Below are 19054 nucleotides of genomic sequence, written 5' to 3' on the forward strand. Positions count from 1 at the left end.
TTATTTAAATTCTAAAATATGGTTTTACTTGCAGAGCTTAGGAGACAATTTTAGGAAATGCTCCTTCTTTCCATGTCTTAGCAAGACAAAATGTTCACTGCAGAAAGTGGTGGGAGCCCCCTACAACCTCCAGAGCTGCTGCTAATGAACCTTTTCCCTAATTAGCACAAGTGATGCTTTAACAAAGTCAACACTCCTTTCCTCTCTTATTCACTTTTATTCATATTTCTTTCCAGTTGTATCCCAACTAGAAACTGTCAGTGCCTCAAGGGGTGCAGGAATGATTTTTCTGATTTATATTTTTTTTACAAAAAGCAGGAGTTTGGATGTGTGTGCTTATGGAATTTTCCTTCCTTCCCCCTGAAACTCCTGAGAATCCAGAATTCTGCACCTGAACACCTTTTACTCCATCCAGGCTCCACCATTCCCTTCACAAAACATTTCCCAAATTTCCCAGCTAGGAAATAGATGTTAATGAGTCCTGATGTGTGATTTTTAATGAGTCTGAGAGAAGGGGCAGGACAGATGTGAAGAGCAGAACGTGGCCAAGCTGGGCAGGGCAAGACATGTGAAAACCACAATTTTGTATTCTAACCAGCACTTTAAAAAATTGAAATCAAGCTGGGGGTTTGCCTCCTGCAATCCCCACAGTAAAATTGACATTTTCTGCTCTGTTTTACTCCATTTTTTTCCCCTAAGGAAATACTGCAATGGAAAATAATGGCAGGAGGTATTTCAGTGGGAAATGGGAAACTGAACTGCACGTGGGCCTTGAGAATTTAAGATTTAAACCTGATTTAATTAATTAATGTGGTAAATGAGTTGCAAAAGTCACTTCATGTCTTTGAATAGGAAATGAGTTTTTATCATGAGTATGTATCTTTTATTGAAAAACATAAAACCAGCTCCTCCCTGGGTGTCCCAGAGTTTGCATCCCAAGTGGCTCCTCTGGAAAGGTGAAAACCATCAGCAGGCACAGGGATAACAGAGGTGTGCTGCTGATCTTACCCAGCTCAGAATCCCAAATCCATTCCCAGGTACCAGTCCAGGGTCAGCTCCCCCATTCCCCCTGTGGAGCAGGAGATAAAGGAATTATTTCACACGTGGATTACACTCCTAAAACCTGAAACTTTGTCAAGTTTCTAGTCTAGGAGGAAGAGATAAATGGGAATTTCTCAGCTGGGTGTTGAGGAATCCATAAAGGCAAGGAAGGGGTGCCAGGGGCTCTGTGGGCTCAGAGAAGCTCCTGAAGGAAGGCAGGGTGAATTTTCAGCAGTCAGGCAAGGAGAGGAGAAATGATGCACATCTTGAATTATTCAGGTGATTGGCAGGAGTTTAAATTGGAAGAATGTGACGTTTTCATAAAAATTTGAAGTTTTCCTTTCACTTGAAATCAGTCTGGGCTTCAGTCAGGCTCTGATGTCCTCCTGCCAAGGGTGCACATAAAAAATTCACATTGCCCTTCCAATGGCTCCTGAGCACTTGTGCTTTAAAACTCAATGGTTTCACAATCAGTGGATCCAGATCCCCCTTCCAGTTTTCCTTCCCATAGCAGAAAAAAAAAAAAAAAAAAAGAAAAAGAAACTGAGCTACAGGTTACTTCTGCTTATGGGATAAAAACCAGGAGCTGAGGGTTGGTGGAATTCCTGCAAAGCCAAGGAAAGGGCAGTTGGAAGTGATATTTTTATGAAGTTATATTTTTTATTCCCCAGAGAAGCTGTGTTCAGTCTGTGGCTGCCTCCCAGGGGATGAACCCATCCAGCTGGGATGGTGATATCTGAAAAGGAAAAAAGAACCTCACTGGCTGGAGGGATGAAAATCTCCTTTTTCACATTTCCTTGGAGAAATTCTTATCCTGCAGATAATTTGTACCACAGTGCTGAGGTTTGCCAGACTTTGGAGATCCCTGGGATCCTCTTCTTCTGTGGGATTGTCCTGCTGGGTTTTTCCCCTGCTTCAGGAGGGTCTCCAGCCTTTATCTCCCACTCAGGAGCCAGCAGCTCTCAAATATCCTGTGCCACAGCTTCCTCAGGAGCAAATATCTTGTTCTGGCTGCATTTGAAGCAGGGAATTATCTAAACCAAATCTTATCTAAGAAAACAGCCTGTGCCCAGTGGAGGCATCATCTGGCTGCATCCCCCCAAAGCAGGATTTCTCTTTTTCCACATAGGATTATAAAATTCATCTTTCTGACCTCTCTTATCTATAGGGTTTCATCACACTCAGTTTTAATTTCTTGGTGCTGAACTCACCAGTTCCTGAGGTGAGAGAGGTGGGGTGAGAGTCCCTCCAGAGCTCTTCAGAGGTAAAATTCACTGAGAAGGTCAGGAAGGGGCTGATTTTTCATTGCTTTGTATCTCTGCAAAGCACAAAGGCCTCTGTGCTCCTCAGTCCTTTGTTTTGGATTGGTATTTTGCTTTAAAATATCCAAACTGTAGAACTGGCCTGGCTGGGCATAATTGCAAGGAGAATTTCATATGAAAAGCCAATAAATAAAGGTTAGAATTGTATTTTCAGCATTTCCCTGCCAATGAACAGTGTCAGAGAGAATCCAGGCATGCAAGAAGTGAGAACATCCCTGCACTTGTCCATGTCTGAGTCTCCATCACAAGTGGGAATATTCATTCTTTATCATTGCTGGGCATATTTCAGCAATTTGTAGATGTTGTGCTACAGAGATTATCTCTGTGTGGGAGACACTGCTGGGCTCATCAGTGAAGGAACAAGATGCTGGAACTGCTCACCTCACTCTGAGCTCCAAAATCTGATGAGATGATATTACAGGATAAAAATAACTAAATGAGACAAACAGCAAGGCAGGGGGATTAGCAGAGAAATTTTGAGGGAATAATTGCCAGGATTTTGAAGTTGGAATTGTCTCTGATCCCTTTACTGAATTATTGAAGCTGTGAATTCAGAACCTGCTGGATTTTACAGGATTCTATCTTCTTACTGATAACTTGCACAAAAATTTGATTCAGAGCCCCAGTGGGATGGGGATAAAGCAGATTAAGGGATGGCTTGAGACAGCTTGCCTGGTGTTTCTGTGGGTTAGAAGCCCAGTCCAGCTCAGACAAAAAGCCTGGCCAAAGAAATCCTTCCTCACCTTGTCCTTGTTGTGCTTTGAAGTGTGGGATGTGTTTGTCTCAGAGATCTCTGTCCCCACACTGCCTTTGCCTCTTTTTAGACACTTTCCAGATTATTTTTATATATTTTATATATTTTTAAATATTTTATATATTTTTTAATATATTTCCAGTGCTTTTCATTCCCACAGCCTCTTAAATATGTCTAGGAACCAAAGTGCAGCTGTATTTTGCATGGATATGTTTTGCCAGTGCTCTTTAACAGGGATAGAAGGAGCTAAGATCTGACCACAGGATTTTTTTTTTTTCCCCCCCAGGAAACAAATGTTACCATTTTTACAGAGTTTAATAATGAGTTCATACCCTCTGGAATCTATTAGTACAGTTATTATGGAGAAATTGTTCTTAATTATTACATGTTTTACATATTTTCAAAGATTTTGCTGGAAATCAGCAAGTGACTTGCAACAGGTTTGCAACCCCAGCAGTTAAAACACAAACAAAGATATTCTGATGGTGCCTTCCTGCATGTGCTAATTCCTGGTTTTTCTCAGGAATAATTTGAGTTGGGCCCTTGCTGTTAATGAACTTGCTTTCCATTCCTGCAGCCCAGGGTTCTGTCAATCCTCTGGCAGAGTGGATGAAGGAAACCCCAGCTCTGGAGATCAACTGCAGTGTTTTTTATTTATATTTTCAGAGACTGCATCATGCTCTGCTGCTTGAACAGTGGCACAAGCTTTGTTGCTGGTTTTGCTATCTTTTCAGTTCTTGGATTTATGGCTTATGAGCAAGGCGTGCCCATTGCAGAAGTTGCAGAATCAGGTGAGTTCCAAAAGCAGCTTTTGATTTAACAAAAAATGCCCAGAGGATGTGGCCAGAGCTCACACTCAGTGCCATGGCCTGTGGATGAGAGGATTCAATGCTGCAGGAAGAGTTCTGAACTGTTTCTGTGGCCAGATATTTGTGTGTGAGAAATATGAATGTTTCTGTGCATAAAACCAAATTAATGAATTCAAGGAGCCCCCAATAGACAAATGCTCCAGCTGAGCATCCAGAATGTTGTTTAGCAGACACAAACTCAGTTGTGTTAATCCTCATCTGCATTCCACCCTCTTTCAATCAGCAGACTGCAATCCACAAATATTTGTTCCTTCTGGAAAAAAAAAAAAAATTAAAAAAAAAAAATAAATAAATAAAAAAAAAAAGAAAAAATAATATAATAAAGAAAAAAAGCTGCAGCTGTTAAAATGAGAAACAAGACAGGCAGACAGGCCCAGATTTATGAAAAAATGACCATCCACAACTCCACTGGAGCTGGGCATCCAATGGATGTCACTCAACCTTTGTGGCTGTAACATCCTCAAGCAGAATAAAAAGGACAAGAGAAAAAAAAAAAAAAAAAAAAAACAAACAAAAAACCTAATGCAATGGTGAGCTCTTGAGGAGCAGAAATTACTCTCATGGAGATAATTCTAGGAAAACTGCAAAACAAGCAGGGTTTCACTGATGCTGTCATGGGAAATATTTATCTTCTCCTAAATCCCTCAATATCAGTGCACTTCATTAAAGCTTTAAATGAAGGAGCAGCAGGGGGTGACAGGTCTGCACTGAAGTTATTGCAGAAACAGCAGCACTGAGTTCTCCTTTGTGCCCCTGATTTCAGTGCTGGCTGGCTTCATAAAAAGCAGCTGATAAATAAAAACCTGAGCAAGGTGAGAAGTTATCGTAGCAGATCTGAGAAATTATCAATGCTGTTATAAAAATATTCTATTTAGAAGATTTCTCTGAATATGCAGCCAATGTCACACAGCAATACCCAAAAACACAGAGCAGGGTGGGAACCAATGTTTGCCTTCACCAGGTTAGGAGTAAAACAAAGATTCCAGGATGTGTTCCCAAGTTTTGTAAGGCAATCACAGGAGCACACACTGTGATTTATTCAGGGGTGTTTGTAGTGCTGCACACAAAAAAAAGGGGAACATAAAGCACTGGTGGAAGAGCTTAAAATGAGGGATGTGAAACTTTAAGGGGGCTTTTTAAAATGTTGTTTATTGTATTTAAATGATACAGTAATTGACAAAATTGCTGGAAAAAAAAAAATTGCTGACAAAATTGACAATTGCTGAAAATACAATTACAATTGATACAGTAATTGATAAGAGTTCAGCCCACAGCCTTTTTAGCCACAGCTGTGGTTCCTTTGAAAGCTTCTCCCAATTTTGGTGACAATGCATTATATACTTTTCATTACAGAGCATCTTAAAACATGACAAATAATTGATACTTTTACTTTATAGCCTATCATACTTACTAACATTACTATATTCATGTTATGATTTTCTAATTACAAAAGGTTAGTATGTTGCAGTTTAAGCTAAAAGTTGTTTTTTAGTTTTTTTGCAGCGGAAAATTTTGAGATTTTTGGTTTTTTACTTGCAACATGGCATTTTTGTGAAAATTTTTTTGCTTGGTAAAAACATCTTTTGTTTGAGGTGGATTTATCCTTTGCTATAAGTCATAAAATCCCCTTCCAACTTACTTGTTCTTTGCTTTTTTAGTTACCTAGTAAAACTCACTCAGCAATTCTTTTTTTTGGCATCAGAACTTGCTGTTGTTTTTATACCTTCTTCAGATTTTACATTCAAAGATTTTTTTGTTATACATATATATTTGTGAGACATTTTTGTCAGCTTCTTATCCTTCTCAGCACACTGGGATGTCTGAACAGAGGTTGAGCATCCTTTGGCCAGGATGCAGGCAGGGTTGTGCCCCTTCTGCTGAGCCTCATCACCAATTGTTTAGACTATGAGGGGTGTAGAGTTTGTCAAGGTGTTCAATTTTGGGTTCAGTTCCCCTGATCTGCCATGACAGAGGGGTCAGGTTGTGGCGGCTGACCCTGAGCAGCAGCTGAGCATCCTCACTGCTGGTCACTCACTCAGCTTCCACGGGGGATGGGGAAGGGAGCAGGAGAGGAAAAGTGAGAAAATGGGTTTGTCCAGATGAGACAGTCTGATCAGTGATGCTGAGTGAGCCCTGCCCAGCCAGAACCACACTCCTGGTGTCAGCAGTGCTGTCCTCCCACAGCTCAGGCTGCTCTGGAGGAGCTGAGCTCCATCTCAGACTCCCCCACAAGTAACAACTTTTCATTTCTCTCTTCCTGTTCAGGACCAGGACTTGCATTCATTGCTTACCCTAAAGCTGTCACCATGATGCCTCTGTCTCCTCTGTGGGCAGCTCTGTTCTTCATGATGCTCATCTTCCTGGGCTTGGACAGCCAGGTATGACACAAACCTCATTTCTATGATTTTTTTCCACCAACAGGTGGAAATCACACCTAAACAGCATCAGCCTGATGAAAGGCTGAACCCTAACTGAATTCTTTGCTATTTTAAATCTTAGTTGTGATGCTGGATACTCCTTCATGATTCACTGCAAAGGCTGGTTCAGCCTGGCTCCAGCTTTCATTATTAACATGGAAATCAGTCTGAACTTCAACAGGGCTGATTGAAATTCATGCTTCAGTAAAATCCCAGCCCATTTTAAAGCACTTTGCAGTGAATTATGAAGCTGAATATCAGATAGTGATAATGTAATTTTCTATGGTGTATTTTTACTGCAAGATACCATAGCCAGGAATGTGTAGTCATATCCTGCAGCAAAGGGGCAGCACAGAAGTCGTTGTCCCTGTGTGACTGCAAAAATTGCAAAAGCTGCTTGAAGAAAAATGTGAAGTGCCTGGGATTTTTAGCATGCAGCTCAGCCCTTGGCATGTCTGGGTTCAGAAAGTTTATTATTCTAAAGCTCAGCAGTGCTTGTTCTGTATGACATTTCCAATCATTACATTTAATTGTTTTAATAACTGCTCTTTTTAATGATCTAACATGTTCCTAAGAGACTTTTTTTTTTTAAGTCAGCAGTTCCTGGATTCTGCTCTTGACTATTCCAATGTCTATTTTGGGGCATTAATTTTGGGGCCTGTTTTAGAACCCTTGCTGAATCAGAAGCCTTTTCCTATTTTTTTATGTTTAAAGACACTGGACATGTTCCTCCTTTGTTATAAGTACCTGGCTTGGGCACTCAACAGCTCTGGGGATCTTCTCTCTTCTGGTAAATGGAGAGAATTTCCCCCAAGGCCTGCTGCTCCTTTAGGTTGGAGAATGCATGGCAAAACTGGCAAAAGTGCCTGGAGTGATTTGATCTCATAGAGGGTTTGTACATTATTTCATTCCCATTCCAGCCACATTTAAAAGGTTTCATTTTCATTGAACCCACCTGCTATAGCTGCAGGCTGGGATAATATTAGAGAATCCAAGTGTTTGAATTTGGTGAAAATCCATAACCTTGGGTGAGATGTTCCTCTCAGGGGATCACCTCCCCAGGGATCACCCACCCCGTGTGATGAAAACATTTAAAGTGTTAGGTGGCAAATCCCAACCCCAGCTGTGGTTGGATAGTGCTGGGAACCAGGGAAAAGCAGCCTTGAGTCCTTGGGTTTCTCAGGCTGCACAAGGACAAGAAATTATATCAATGATTAAATATCTGCAGGGTGTGTGAGAGCCGTGATGTTTTACACAGAGCATGTTTTCAGAGAGGTGTTGCCCTCTTGGACCAATGAGTCTTTTCTATTCTGTTTTGCACGATCTACCCTATATAACTGCAGTGTTTATTTAAATAAAGCTCTCTGTGCACGATCTACCCTATATAACTGCAGTGTTTATTTAAATAAAGCTCTCTGGGCATGATCTACCCTATATAACTGCAGTGTTTATTTAAATAAAGCTCTCTGTGCACGATCTACCCTATATAACTGCAGTGTTTATTTAAATAAAGCTCTCTGTGCACGATCTACCCTATATAACTGCAGTGTTTATTTAAATAAAGCTCTCTGTGCACGATCTACCCTATATAACTGCAGTGTTTATTTAAATAAAGCTCTCTGTGCATGATCTACCCTATATAACTGCAGTGTTTATTTAAATAAAGCTCTCTGTGCACGATCTACCCTATATAACTGCAGTGTTTATTTAAATAAAGCTCTCTGTGCACGATCTACCCTATATAACTGCAGTGTTTATTTAAATAAAGCTCTCTCTGTGCATGATCTACCCTATATAACTGCAGTGTTTATTTAAATAAAGCTCTCTGTGCATGATCTACCCTATATAACTGCAGTGTTTATTTAAATAAAGCTCTCTGTGCATGATCTACCCTGTATAAGTGCAGTGTTTATTTAAATAAAGCTCTCTGGGCATGATCTACCCTATATAACTGCAGTGTTTATTTAAATAAAGCTCTGTGCACGATCTACCCTATATAACTGCAGTGTTTATTTAAATAAAGCTCTCTGTGCACGATCTACCCTATATAACTGCAGTGTTTATTTAAATAAAGCTCTCTGGGCATGATCTACCCTATATAACTGCAGTGTTTATTTAAATAAAGCTCTCTGTGCACGATCTACCCTATATAACTGCAGTGTTTATTTAAATAAAGCTCTCTCTCTTTTGCTTCTCCACCACACGAGGAGCTCTGATCCTTTTCACCGCTCCCCTGTAGCCTGAAATGCAGGCAGAGGAGGCAGGTTTGAGTGTGTCTGTGCTGTCTTTGTTGCAGTTTGTGTGTGTGGAGAGCATTGTGACAGCCGTGGTGGACATGTACCCCAAGGTGTTCCGCAGGGGCTACCGGAGGGAGCTGCTCATCCTCGGCCTCTCCGTCGTCTCCTACTTCCTTGGCCTCATCATGCTGACTGAGGTGAGAGCTGAATTTGGGTTTGTGACCACAGATAAAGCACAAGAATCTCGGCCACAGTTGCATTTCCCTGTCAGGAATGTGGCAGCATTGCTGTCAGCTCCTGTGTGACATCTGAAATGGGAAATGTGGCTTTGTTTTATCAGCTGGTTGAGCCAAGGAAGTTCCAGCTGCTTTGCACCACCCAACCACACACACTGGGGTTTCTGCTTGCTTACCCATCCATTTTGGATGGAAAGAAAAAAAAGAGAAGATAAAATTAAACCATCTTTGGTTTCCAAGTTGCCAGGCCATGCCAATCAGTGCAGCCAATCTCTGAGCAGAAATTTTTGTCCCTTCCAACTTGGAATAATCTGGAACTTGGAACGTGAATATTTAATTAATCTAATCAAATCTCCCTCTCTGATAAGAGATATGATGATCTGTGTGTGAAATAATGCATTGAGCAGAAATTTTATATGCTTATATACTTTCTATTTATCTGTAAATCGTTCTTATTCTCAGTGAAATAAAAAGTGTGAAAAAAAGGCTAAAAGAATTAAAAACCTGAAGAGTGAAGCAAGTTCTCCAAGCTGCAGGAATATCCATGCAGGAGTTTTGTTGTCCTTACCTTGCACTGTCTTTGTTGCTTGATTTCTAAATTTTCATTTTGCTCAGGTGTTTGCCGAGTCTCACCATGATGACTTTGCAGTAGAAATTTAGTTTCCTTCCAATTTTAAGATTTTCTTCCATCTGCAGAAAGTTGTCTGAGATGCAATGGATCACATGAATCCCCCAAACACAATTAAATTCCAACTGAGGGGTTCATCTCAAGCCCTTCTTTCCTTCCTTAGAATTCCCTTCCATTGAAATGCTCTCTTGTGGATTCCTCCTCATTATTTCAATATTAAATGCAGTAGTGATAAATGATTAAGTGTCTCACATAAAAAATGTTATATTATCCATATTATTTTAATTATTCTAGCCATAATGTTATTGGTTGGATGTTTCTTATTTTTTTTTCTTTGTGACAAATAATAAAGATTTGCTTCAGTCATGTGGCTTAAAGTCTGTGAGCTGCATTCACACTTTTTAGGTCACTTTACTCATTTTGTGGTCCTTACACCAGCAGTGAGGGATTTTGGTAGCTGCAGATTTTACCTTCTTTCCCAACATTTTCACTAATTATTTTACATATTAATAACACAGACACAGAACTGAGATCTGGAGGTCAGAAGCACCTGGGAATATCTACAGCTTGATGTGACAACAAACAGAGGGAAAAGCAGGGAGGTGGGAGAGCATTTTTGGAAAAAAAAATCAAATTTATTTCTCTCCAGATTTAACACCCCAAAGGAAGTGCAGAGTGAAAAAAACCCTCAAGAAATGAATATTCTTTGCTGAAGGAGGAACCAACCTGAGCAGAAAGATTGCCAGGGAGCCAACAGTTGGCAGTGTAATTAAAACAGATTTGCTATGAAATATCCCCACTGGTGCCAACCCAAGATTTTTTTCTCTTTCCTCTTTTCTCTTCCAGGGTGGGATGTATGTGTTTCAGCTCTTTGACTCCTATGCAGCCAGTGGGATGTGCCTGCTCTTTGTTGCCATATTTGAGTGTGTCTGCATAGGCTGGGTGTATGGTGAGTGATAAAAAATTCCTCTGTTGTTCTTATCAAAGTTTCTTATTTGCATAAAAGCACACCCAGAATCTTGTACCATTATGGAATGGGTTCCTCCACATTCCCATGCCCCAGAAACAGTCATAAATGCCTTTTTCTCCACAAAGATGCACACTCTGGGTAATTTCACTTTGTAAAGCAGCACATCACATGTGAGCTGTCCTTGGGATCACACATCTCACAGCATCTATGTAAATAAATATATTTATATAAAAAATAGATTCTCTTTGGCTGGGGTTGTTTACAACCAGATTCTACAATGAAGAGAATAAATCAAGTAAGAACACATTAGGTTTAGACATGCTTTGAAGGAAAGCAAAATTCAAGGTGTGGAGGAAAAAGGAGAGTAGGACTAAATGAAATGTTAATCATTTTGTGACAGCTTGTGCCACACTAATCAAATCTCCTTCTCTGATAAGAGATACAATGATCTGTATGAAATAAATGTTTTATAGCCCCAGAAGTTTTATAGCAGCAGGAATTTTATATCAACCCCTGCCAGGAGAACAGGCATATGGCAGGGAGGGGTTTTCCAGGGGAAGAGGAGCAGTTTGAGCCTTCCCAGCTCTGTCTGTGCTTTCTCCTCCCTGCTCTAAATCCTGACCTGGACACCCCCTTCCAGGTGCACTCTATATCTGCTTTCCTGTGTTTTTTGGGCAGGCAGCAATCGCTTTTATGAGAACATTGAAGACATGATTGGGTACAAACCTGTGTCCTTGATTAAGTGGTGCTGGATGGTCCTAACTCCAGGTATTTGTGCAGTAAGTACAGAATGTCCAAATGACTTGTTTTACATACAAAGAGGGGGTGCTGTACATGTTTGGTTTTTTTTAAACAATTTTGCTACTGTTAATAGTTGAGAAAAAAGCCTATGGAGATGTAGCATGTATTTCAAATAAAAGCCCACTCTGCAAAAGTTGTTAAATATTCTGTGAAAAATCTTAATATGTACAATCATGGGAACAAAAATAATGCCAGGGCCCTAAATGAACATTTGCCAGAGCAAGAGGGATGTTTTTCCCTGTAGTTAGAGCACCTTGTGTGCCAACACACAGCTCGAGCTCCTACAGATTTGTGCTGGGTCCTTTGCTCTTTCTCCTCCTTTCTCCTCTTTTCTCACCCCTTCTCCTCCTTTCTCCTCCTTTCTTCTCCTTTCTCCTCCTTTCTCCTCCCTTCTCCTCCTTTCTTCTCCTTCCTCCTCCTTTCTCCTCCTTTCTCCTTCTTTCTCCTTTCTCCTTCTTTCTCCTCCTTTCTCCTCCTTTCTTCTCCTTCCTCCTCCTTTCTCCTCCTTTCTCCTCCTTTCTTCTCCTTCCTCCTCCTTTCTCCTCCTTTCTCCTCCTTTCTCCTCTCTTCTCCTCTTTTCTCCTCCTTTCTCCTCCTTTCTCCTCCTTTCTCCTCTCTCTGGAGGAGTGGACATTTTCTGAAGAGGATGACATTTTTTACTTTACTTTACTGTCCTTGAAATCCAGGATTAGATGGCAACACCCCTTCCAGCTGTGTAAAACTCCAATGCTGGAACAGCAAACCACAGGGGTACCTCAAGATCCAGGTTCCCATTTGCAAACTGGAAAATTTCTGACTGATTTGCACCAAATCTGAAATTATCTCTGTGCCATTTGCTCTTGTGCACTCGTTTCACCACTTTGGAGAAAATTACATGGTAGCTGCTCTCTATTTCATACATTGAAATGGTCCAAGCTGCTTGATTAGAAATTTAGACAGATTTTTTAGGGGTTTTGGCAGGATGAAAGCATTGGCCTGCAGAACTGCAGATACACACAGTGGATTAAAACAACTTCAAAAACGTTGGCTTTCCTTTTTCATGCTGACAGGTTGGAGAGAACCCAGCTCGTGTTACTTAATCACAGCTGGTTCACTGCAGCAAAACTTAATCTTTCCTGCCCAGGTGCTGCTTGCCATCAAAGTGCAGGGTTTATTGTCATCCAGAGGTAAATAGGATTAAACCTGAAAGCTTCTGCAGGAGCCCCTGAGATGTGTTATTTAAGCTGTAGAGAAAAGAGGATGTTGCTGGTGTTTTTTTTTTTTTGCTAAATCCTTGTTACACGTGCAGGGTTTGCCCAGACACCTCTAATAAAAATCTCTGCTTGTTTCAGGGCATCTTCATCTTTTTCCTGGTGAAATACAAGCCCCTGAAGTACAACAATGTGTACATCTACCCTGACTGGGGCTATGGCATTGGGTGGATGATGGCTCTGTCCTCCATGGTCTGCATCCCACTGTGGATCTGCATCAAGCTCTGGAAGACAGAAGGCACCTTCATGGAGGTGAGAGAGACTGAAAAAAGAGCATCCTGTAATCACAACAGCAGTGCCACATCCCTGTTCCCTGGGTTAGGCATTGCCACTGGAAAGAGAATTTCTGAATTTCTCTGGTTTATTCTGAATTCCCGTTGGGTTTTTTGCTGCCAGTGGGAGACTAACCAAAATTACTGATTTAAGGTGCTCTGTCCCAGCTACAATTTGTAGCTGAAAATGTCTGTAACTTCATCCAAACCCCCCAAGGTTTGTACCAGCCATTCCCTCAGGTCAGCTGTCCTTTTTCCATGATTTTTCCTTTGTGCTGCCAGGATTTTTCTCACACATTGTAATTTTCTGGACAGTTTTCCTAATTTCTGTTCTCTAAATGAGAAACTCAGGCAAATAAAGAGATTCAGTGAAATTTTCTGATATTTGGTGCCAGTTTAGCTCAGGTCTAGGCTGAGATTATTGTCAAATTTAAGATTGGAACATTGCTCATTTCTGTGGGAGCTCCAAAGAAAGGCAGTGAAGAAAGCAACAGTGGAAGAAACAAAAATACAAACCTTACTCAGCCATTTGGGATTTCAACATTGCAGAAAAGCCTCATTTTGTCCATATTGCAAAGACTCCATTCAGCTGGAGACTGCCTAGGAAATCTTTGCTGGGTATATAAACTAAAAGTGAATTAGTATGTAAAATAAAAGTGAATTAGTATATAAACTAAAAGTGTATTGGTATATAAACTAAAAGTGTATTGGTATATAAACTAAAAGTGTTTTGGTATATAAACTAAAAGTGTATTGGTATATAAACTAAAAGTGTTTTGGTATATAAACTAAAAGTGAATTGGTATATAAACTAAAAGTGTTTTGGTATATAAACTAAAAGTGAATTGGTATATAAACTAAAAGTGTTTTGGTATATAAACTAAAAGTGTTTTGGTATATAAACTGAAAGTGTTTTGGTATATAAACTAAAAGTGAATTGGCATATAAACTAAAAGTGTTTTGGTATATAAACTAAAAGTGAATTAGTATATAAACTAAAAGTGAATTAGTATATAAACTAAAAGTGAGTGGTCCATGATTTAGTTGTCTCAGAGAGTCAAAAAATGAATTCAGCACAAATCCAAGCATTAACTATTTCCTCAATGCACCCACCTGTCCCTGCAGGTGAGCAGGCTTTGCTGCAGACAGGTTGTTATCTTTTCCCTGCCAGGATGACAAAGAATTGTTTTAATCACAGCTGGGAGCTTCTTGGGGAGCCAGCAGCCTTGCTGTGGATGTCAGTGCTGGAAAAGAGAAAGTGTGTTTTTCTTTATCACAGCTCAATGCACCTTGGCTGTCTCTGGTTTGTTTGCTTTTTCCAGTGGACATCATTGATGATAAAATGAGAAAAAAAATGTACCTGTAGAACAGACACAGTGCTGAGTGTCTTCATGAAAATGGATGATTGAATCAGCATAAAAATTCACTTTATTTTGAGCTTTGCTCTGGTGGGATTTTTCCAGAATTGTGCAGCTTGTAGATCTGAGGATGTGCCCACAACAAGGAAATAAAAGAGAAGCAGACATGCAGGAGAAAAACCTTTTATAATCTGTCAAAGAGAGCTGTGTCTGTGACCAAGAAAAACGTAATGATTTCCAATTTCTCCGATTTTCTAGAAATTCAGGAAGCTGATTACACCTAGCTCAGACCTGAAAATGCGGGGCAAGCTGGGAGGAGGAGCCTACATTGCAGCAATAAATGACTGCGATGCCAAACTGAAAGGAGATGGCACCATTTCCACCATCACAGAAAAGGAGACACATTTCTGAAAGAACTTTTTTTGGTTTTTTTTGTTTTTTTGTTTTTTTTTTTGGGTTGTTTTATTTTTTTTGTATAAAGAAATAAATAAATTCACTTAATTATAGAGGCTGGCTTGTTTTGCACAGAATTTTATTAACCAGTTAATTTTAAAGTGAAAATTGTATACTTGTTTAAAAAAGTGATTTTTTTAAATTACTCTATCCGTAATGATTCTGTAAAAGAAAAAGAAATAGTATTATATGGTCTGTTAGTGATGACTTCTTGTAATATGGTGATTCCAGTCAATGTTTTTTTGTTTTTTTTTTAGACTTTAGAGGGAACTGTATAATGTGCTGTAAAACTTTTCTACTTTGATTTGTGGCAGGTGTAATGTTGTATAGACCTTCTAACCTGTGAGCATTTCAGACCATTGCAGCTGTCCATGTGTGTATATAAAGGGGACCAGCCTGTCCTGTGTTTGCTTGGGAAGAAATCTCCTTTCAGGGCGAGTTTGGTGATGCCAGCTGCTCCCACCTCCTTCCCTTCACCCTCCACTGGCTTCAACAGGGCTGGAAATGTGGAATGGGCCCATCCTGAGCCACTTTCCCTGGAGATTGGATAGAGGCTGCTTCTGAAGGGCTCTGAATTTTGCTGCTGTAAGTTCCTGGTCTCTGAGAGGATGTGCTCCTCAGGAGACTTTCCAAACCTTCCCATTTCCCTCTGTGGCTGGCACTTCCCACTGCCTGGAGAGACCTGTGCTTGTCTGTGCTCCCCCAGCAGGAGATGAAGGTTGTTTGGGGTGTCCTGTGCAGGAACAGGAGCTGGACTTGGGCTGTCCTTGCAGCTCAGGGTGTTCTGCTTCCTCTCCAAGGTCCTTTCCAGCCCCCCAGCTCAGGAGATTCCCTGCCCAGGGTGGGATGGAGGCTTGGGCTGCAGTCAGAGCAGGTTTGGGCAGTGCCCTTTGTGTGTGCAGGGCTCCCAGGAGTGAGCAGAAGGGATTTCCCACAGGGATGTTGAGGGATTTGGCCTCATCTGGGCTGACTCCCTGGGTTTAAAGCTGGTTTTGGACGTGGATCCAGCTGCTGGATGGTTGTGCAAACCCCCTAAACTCTGTCTCAGGATGTGGGTTTTTTACCTGATGATACTCCAAACAGTGTTGTTTGTACTGGACAATTTTTTCTTGGACTTTGTTGTTATTTGATGGTTGTGTGAGAAGCCTGTGGAGGAACAGCATCCTGCTCTGCACAGGATCTGGGGGGAGAGACAAGAAGAAATGTCACAAAACCTGCTGCCTTCTCTGCATCTCCAACCCACTGGAGCTCAGACACAGCACCTGGAGTTGTCACCAACAGAAATGGCTCCTGACCTTCTCCCAAGGAAATATTTCCCTAGGAATCACTAAATACATCTTACTGTTGACAACTGTACCTGCAGTCAGCACTTCTCTGAGCTCTTGCTGTTACTTCTTTAAAAAAAAAGCATTTTTATGATACTGCTTTGTCTCAAGTCACTTCATTAAATCTAATAGAGCCATTTCATTTTTTACTTTATCTTATTTGTAGGGGTTGATTTTGTGTGTGGCAAGGTGGAGGCTTAGCAGAGGACTTCAAATCCTCCAAGTCCTGTCTGCATGTCTCCATTGTGAGCTGCTTGGGGCAGGACATTTGGAAAAAAAACCTGGATTTAGGAAGGCACAGAACCATAATTTTTACCACCCTCAAAACTCAGTCCCATGGGAAAATAATACTGAAACCCCAGAACTGAAAATACAGATTGATTTTTACCCAGTGAAGAAACTGAATTGACATTGCCACTCCAAATTCTAGCAATTCACATTTTTGGAAGCCCTAACAAGCCAGAAATGTTTGTGACCCTGTGTCCCTCCCTGGGCTTTCCCTCCACCCACCCAGGCAGCAGAGCCAGGGCCCCAAAGCCACCTGTGGGGAGGTTATGGTCCCTGCCAGGGGGAATGGGAAGGTATTTTCTGATCAGGGAGGGACATGCACCTTTAGGTTGTGCTTGGCCCTAATTTCAGGACTCCTGGGATCCTTTAAGTTGTGTTTAGCCCTGATTTCAGGATTCCTGAGATCCTTTAGGTTGTGCTTGGCCCTAATTTCAGGATTCCTGAGGTTCTTTAGGTTGTGCTTAGCCCTAATTTCAGAATTCCTGAGATCCTTTAGGTTGTGCTTGGCCCTAATTTCAGGATTCCTGAGGTTCTTTAGGTTGTGCTTAGCCCTAATTTCAGAATTCCTGAGATCCTTTAGGTTGTGCTTGGCCCTAATTTCAGCACTCTGAGATCCTTTAGGTTGTGCTTAGCCCTGATTTCAGGACTCTGAGATCCTTTAAGTTGTTCTTAGCCCTGATTTCAGGACTCCTGAGGTCCTTTAGGTTGTACTTAGCTCTAATTTCAGGACTCTGAGAACCTTTAGGTTGTGCTTGGCCTTAATTTCAGCACTCTGAGATCCTTTAGGTTGTGCTTAGCCCTAATTTCAGGATTCCTGAGATCCTTTAGGTTGTGCTTGGCCCTAATTTCAGGACTCTGAGAACCTTTAGGTTGTGCTTAGCCCTAATTTCAGAATTCCTGAGAACCTTTAGGTTGTGCTTGGCCCTAATTTCAGCAATCTGAGAACCTTTAGGTTGTGCTTGGCCCTAATTTCAGGACTCTGAGATCCTTTAAGTTGTTCTTAGCCCTGATTTCAGGACTCCTGAGGTCCTTTAGGTTGTACTTAGCTCTAATTTCAGGACTCTGAGAACCTTTAGGTTGTGCTTGGTCTTAATTTCAGCACTCTGAGATCCTTTAGGTTGTGCTTCGCCCTAATTTCAGGATTCCTGAGATCCTTTAGGTTGTGCTTGGCCCTAATTTAAGGACTCTGAGAATCTTTAGGTTGTGCTTAGCCCTAATTTCAGAATTCCTGAGAACCTTTAGGTTGTGCTTGGCCCTAATTTCAGCACTCTGAGATCCTTTAGGTTGTGCCTGGCCCTGATCTCAGGATTCCTGGAATCCTTTAGGTTGTGCCTGGCCCTGATCTCAGGATTCCTGGAATCCTTTAGGCTGTGCCTGGCCCTGATCTCAGTGCCATTCCCTGGTCAATCAGGGTCCTGGGGATCCATGAGGTGCAGCCCCTGCTCCTGGGCCCATCCCAAGTGACACCATGGCAGCCCTGGGGATGCTGTGCTGTTTCTGGCACCCCAGATGGGACAAAAAATGCTGCCTTGGAGAGGCTCCCTGGAACAGAATAAGGGAATAAAGTGAGGATTTACTGGAGGCCTTCCACAGGCACAGCTTGGGCAGTCAGAGCCTCCCAGAGCTGCACACAAGGGGCACAATGGCCACGAGTTTTTCACACAATTATCAGTTTGGTCCTTTCACATATCAGGGGTTAATCCTCCAGTTACAGCTGCAGCTCATGGAGTCATTTACCCCCAGTTTGCTGCCCCCAAATTCACTTTTGTTTGTACTTTTTGGGGCCTGAGGCACTGAGGTGTCCCTGAAATTCAGGTCTAGAGAGGAATTGTTTTGTTTGAATTAAATGTGAAGACAGTGATAATGCTGTATATGGAATTTAGAGTTATGCACTAATGCAGTACAGGAATTGAAAAATACAGAATCCCAAGGCATCATTGGGATGAGGATAAACTGTAGGGGAAACAGGAGACAAGCCCTGGGCTGTGTGCTGGTCCAAGCCCCTCCAGGAAGGCTGTGTGTGCCTGCTGGGAGCATTTCACTGTGCTCTGGGCAGGGCTAAAGCATCCCTGCTGTTACTGATGTGCTCTGCTCTGTGTGCTCCTAAAATCTGACTGATTTTAAAAATACAGATTTTTTTTTATTTTTTCTTTTTGTGGGAAGGGGTAAATTTCCTTATTGTGTTATTGGGGGATTTTTTGAAATTATATGAGGGGGAAATGTAAAAAAACCCAGCTCTGTGGTGATGATTTTTTTTATGCAGTAGGAAGAAACTGTCCTTTTCTGAAATATTTGCAGAATTATTAAAAAATAATGCAATAAAAATGAACAAGCACTAAGGTTTATGTAACATTTTACACAAAGAAAGATTCTGTTTGGTTTTGAAGGGCACAAGACTTGGTCTACTTACTTTGTTCTCAAAAAATTAAAGGAAATGGGCAAACCCCATTCTGTGTATTTTAGTTTATATCAATGTCCCTTACACAGCACTCCCCTAATGAATTAAATAATCACAGCTACCCTGCTAGAGCAGAGAAATGTCCCTTGATGTGAAGTGGAGAACTGAGAAACAAGAGGAGGTTTAGCAACTTTTTTGAGGCCATTCAGCAAATCTGTGGCTGAGAGAAACTCAGGTTCCCTGGGGTCACAACTTCATGTCACTGTTATTAAATACAAATATCTAAATATAAATATAAAATATAGATATAAATAAATATAAATATATATATGTAAATATGTATAAAATATAAAGCATAATTAAGTATAGATAAATATAGATATAAATACAAGTATAAATATAAATATAAATATAAATATAAATATAAATATAAAT

At 41.0% G+C, this 19054-nt stretch overlaps 1 protein-coding gene across 3 annotated transcripts in view; it reads left to right on the forward strand.

Annotated features, from left to right (window-relative positions):
- The window catches only part of SLC6A11 (solute carrier family 6 member 11), a 90483-nt gene extending 72057 nt beyond the window's left edge, over nucleotides 1-18426 (forward strand). For all 3 annotated transcript variants that reach the window (XM_056501533.1, XM_056501532.1, XM_056501531.1), the window contains exons 9-15: nucleotides 3784-3908; nucleotides 6252-6364; nucleotides 8700-8837; nucleotides 10351-10453; nucleotides 11153-11253; nucleotides 12607-12777; nucleotides 14414-18426. In XM_056501533.1, coding sequence (XP_056357508.1) covers nucleotides 3784-3908; nucleotides 6252-6364; nucleotides 8700-8837; nucleotides 10351-10453; nucleotides 11153-11253; nucleotides 12607-12777; nucleotides 14414-14566 — 904 coding nt within the window. In that variant the 3' untranslated portion in view covers nucleotides 14567-18426. The remainder of the gene's footprint in view (nucleotides 1-3783; nucleotides 3909-6251; nucleotides 6365-8699; nucleotides 8838-10350; nucleotides 10454-11152; nucleotides 11254-12606; nucleotides 12778-14413) is intronic.
- Nucleotides 18427-19054: the final 628 nt, after the last annotated feature.

This window comes from Oenanthe melanoleuca, chromosome 12, assembly GCF_029582105.1.
Source record: "Oenanthe melanoleuca isolate GR-GAL-2019-014 chromosome 12, OMel1.0, whole genome shotgun sequence".
Taxonomy (NCBI): Eukaryota; Metazoa; Chordata; class Aves; order Passeriformes; family Muscicapidae; genus Oenanthe; species Oenanthe melanoleuca.